This window comes from Austrofundulus limnaeus, unplaced genomic scaffold (assembly GCF_001266775.1).
Source record: "Austrofundulus limnaeus strain Quisiro unplaced genomic scaffold, Austrofundulus_limnaeus-1.0 Scaffold90, whole genome shotgun sequence".
NCBI lineage: Eukaryota > Metazoa > Chordata > Actinopteri > Cyprinodontiformes > Rivulidae > Austrofundulus > Austrofundulus limnaeus.
In genome coordinates, this window is record NW_013952492.1 from 579602 (window position 1) to 581674 (window position 2073).

Sequence of the window (2073 nt, forward strand, 5' to 3'; positions counted from 1 at the left end):
ACACACACACACACACACACACACACACACACACACACACACACACACACACATAAACAGACACAGTTTTATCTCTACAGCCTCACTCCTTTAACATGTATGATTGAAGCGTGCACCAGTTTAAGACTTGTTCAAAGCAAAGTAAGATATGTGTTTATTTTCTGAAGCCAAAGTGAGCGTCGTAACGCTGCTACACACGAGCAGAGCCAAGTGTCTGCTCTGCTGCTCAGGAAAATTAGCTGATGCTGATGCTGTCGTTTTTCTTTGTCCAGCCTTTTAACGGTACGAGGTAAAACTTGAGGTGTCCGGAGGTAGTATCCTGTCCTGTGTGTGTGTGTGTGTGTGTGTGTGTGTGTGTGTGTGTGTGTGTGTGTTAGAGAAGGTGGGGGGTTGGCGTTACAGACTTGTATTACAGTGATGATGGGTCGCCTGGCTGTAAGTCTGATACCTCAGCAGCACCCAGCATTGACCAGGCCTTTAAATAAAGCCTTCGATCCTCCAGYAGCAGAGAAGGTCACCGCCTGCCTCTGGTTACCCTGCCTGTCTGTCTGCATCCACGGACAGGAGGCCCTCYGCCCCCACTCCACTCTGAACGTTCACATCCAAATCCAGGTGCCTTCCCTCCATCAGTCCCTCCACGTTTCCCCCACCAAACTGGTCTCCATTCCCTCCTTCTTTCCTCAACAAGTATCAGATGTAAAAACAACAACAAAYTAGCCCTCCTATTCTTTTTCTCACTGTTAATCCCAGTGTTCATCCATCCCCATGTCAGCCCCAGATAAAAAAATAAATAACGTTCAGTGTTTGTTTTTCCCCCCTCTCTGCAAAAAGAGAAAGGAAGATGAAAGGAGTCAGTGGGGTCAGGAGAGGGGTCAAAGGTCGTGGCCTCATCCCATGAGCACTGTGCATGTCACCCACGCACCCCCCTGTCATTCAAGCAGAGCTCCAGAGAAAACACTGCATGCAATCGATGGAAGGAGAGCGCAGCGCTTACTGTACAAACGTACACAGAACAGGAAAATGATATTAATATTTGTTTTACGTGCATAAGGAAACTCAAATTAGTAGTTATCTAGAACTAGTTTTGTCTACGTTTGTGATGATAAACAGTAATTTTTTTTATCTTAACTATTGCTAAGATTTTTGGGCAGTTTTGGTAATTGTTCAAATTAACTTTTGAGAAGCATATGTAAGAATAAATAAATTTATTCGTGTTTTACAATTATTTTACTATATGTTGCATTTTTTTCATAAATCATAGTTCATAAGACTGCACTCTTGAATGCAGAGTTTTGAGWCAGATATTGTTTTTTTAAAATGTAAATGACAGAATAGTTTCTATGTTGTCATTTTAACAGCTCTTACACACAACAATAAGCTCAACACAAGCAGGATACACTCCACTTTCTGATGAAGCTGCCAGCAGACAGGAAATTTAAATTGCAAGAGTCTTGCATCACTCCTTTCAAAGTTCACTTGTGTTTTTCTTTTCTCATCTTAGTTGTCAGTGAAAAAACACAACATGACAGTGTTTCATTTTAACAAAGTGTCCCAGATTAGAGGCTGAAACGTTTGCGTTACCTCCGTCTCCAGGCTGGCGGGACCAAGAGAACACGGGTCTCTATCACAGATGGAGGAATTTTCTCGACGTCCTGCAAAAAGAACAGAACAGGAACAAATGTTAACGTGACTTAACAGTGACCTCATCTTTAAGTGCAACATTAATTTGAGATATTTGACTTCAGAACTGGTCTGTGAAAGAAGAGAGCAAACAAATAGCTATGAATTCTTTGTTTAGTTTCTACTGCGGTTTAAATTTCCCCTAAAGTCTATGAAAGTTAAMGATATAAAAGGCTGTTGTAGAACTCAGAGCTGTAATGTTATAATTTCATTTAGTTTAGGATCGTGTAAAAAATGCAACAGTTTAAATGACAAAACAAAATCAGACAAAAACAAACAATTAAAAAGGAAATAAACTGTTGAATACTTTAAATTTAAGCATTATTTCAAGAGTTAGATTTGGTTTACAGTTTAGGCTTTAAAAATAAGTAGCCTATACTTATAGTATATATA

The 2073-nt window shown here is 40.0% G+C and overlaps 1 protein-coding gene across 1 annotated transcript in view; it reads right to left on the minus strand.

The window, feature by feature from the left end:
- Positions 1–2073, minus strand: part of LOC106520304 (transcription factor Maf) — a gene marked incomplete at its 5' end in the record, with an annotated part of 45329 nt that overhangs the window by 37112 nt on the left and 6144 nt on the right. Inside the window, 1 exon segment of the mRNA XM_014012303.1 lies at positions 1582–1652. Within this exon segment, the coding sequence (XP_013867757.1) occupies positions 1625–1652 (28 nt within the window). The 3' untranslated portion in view covers positions 1582–1624.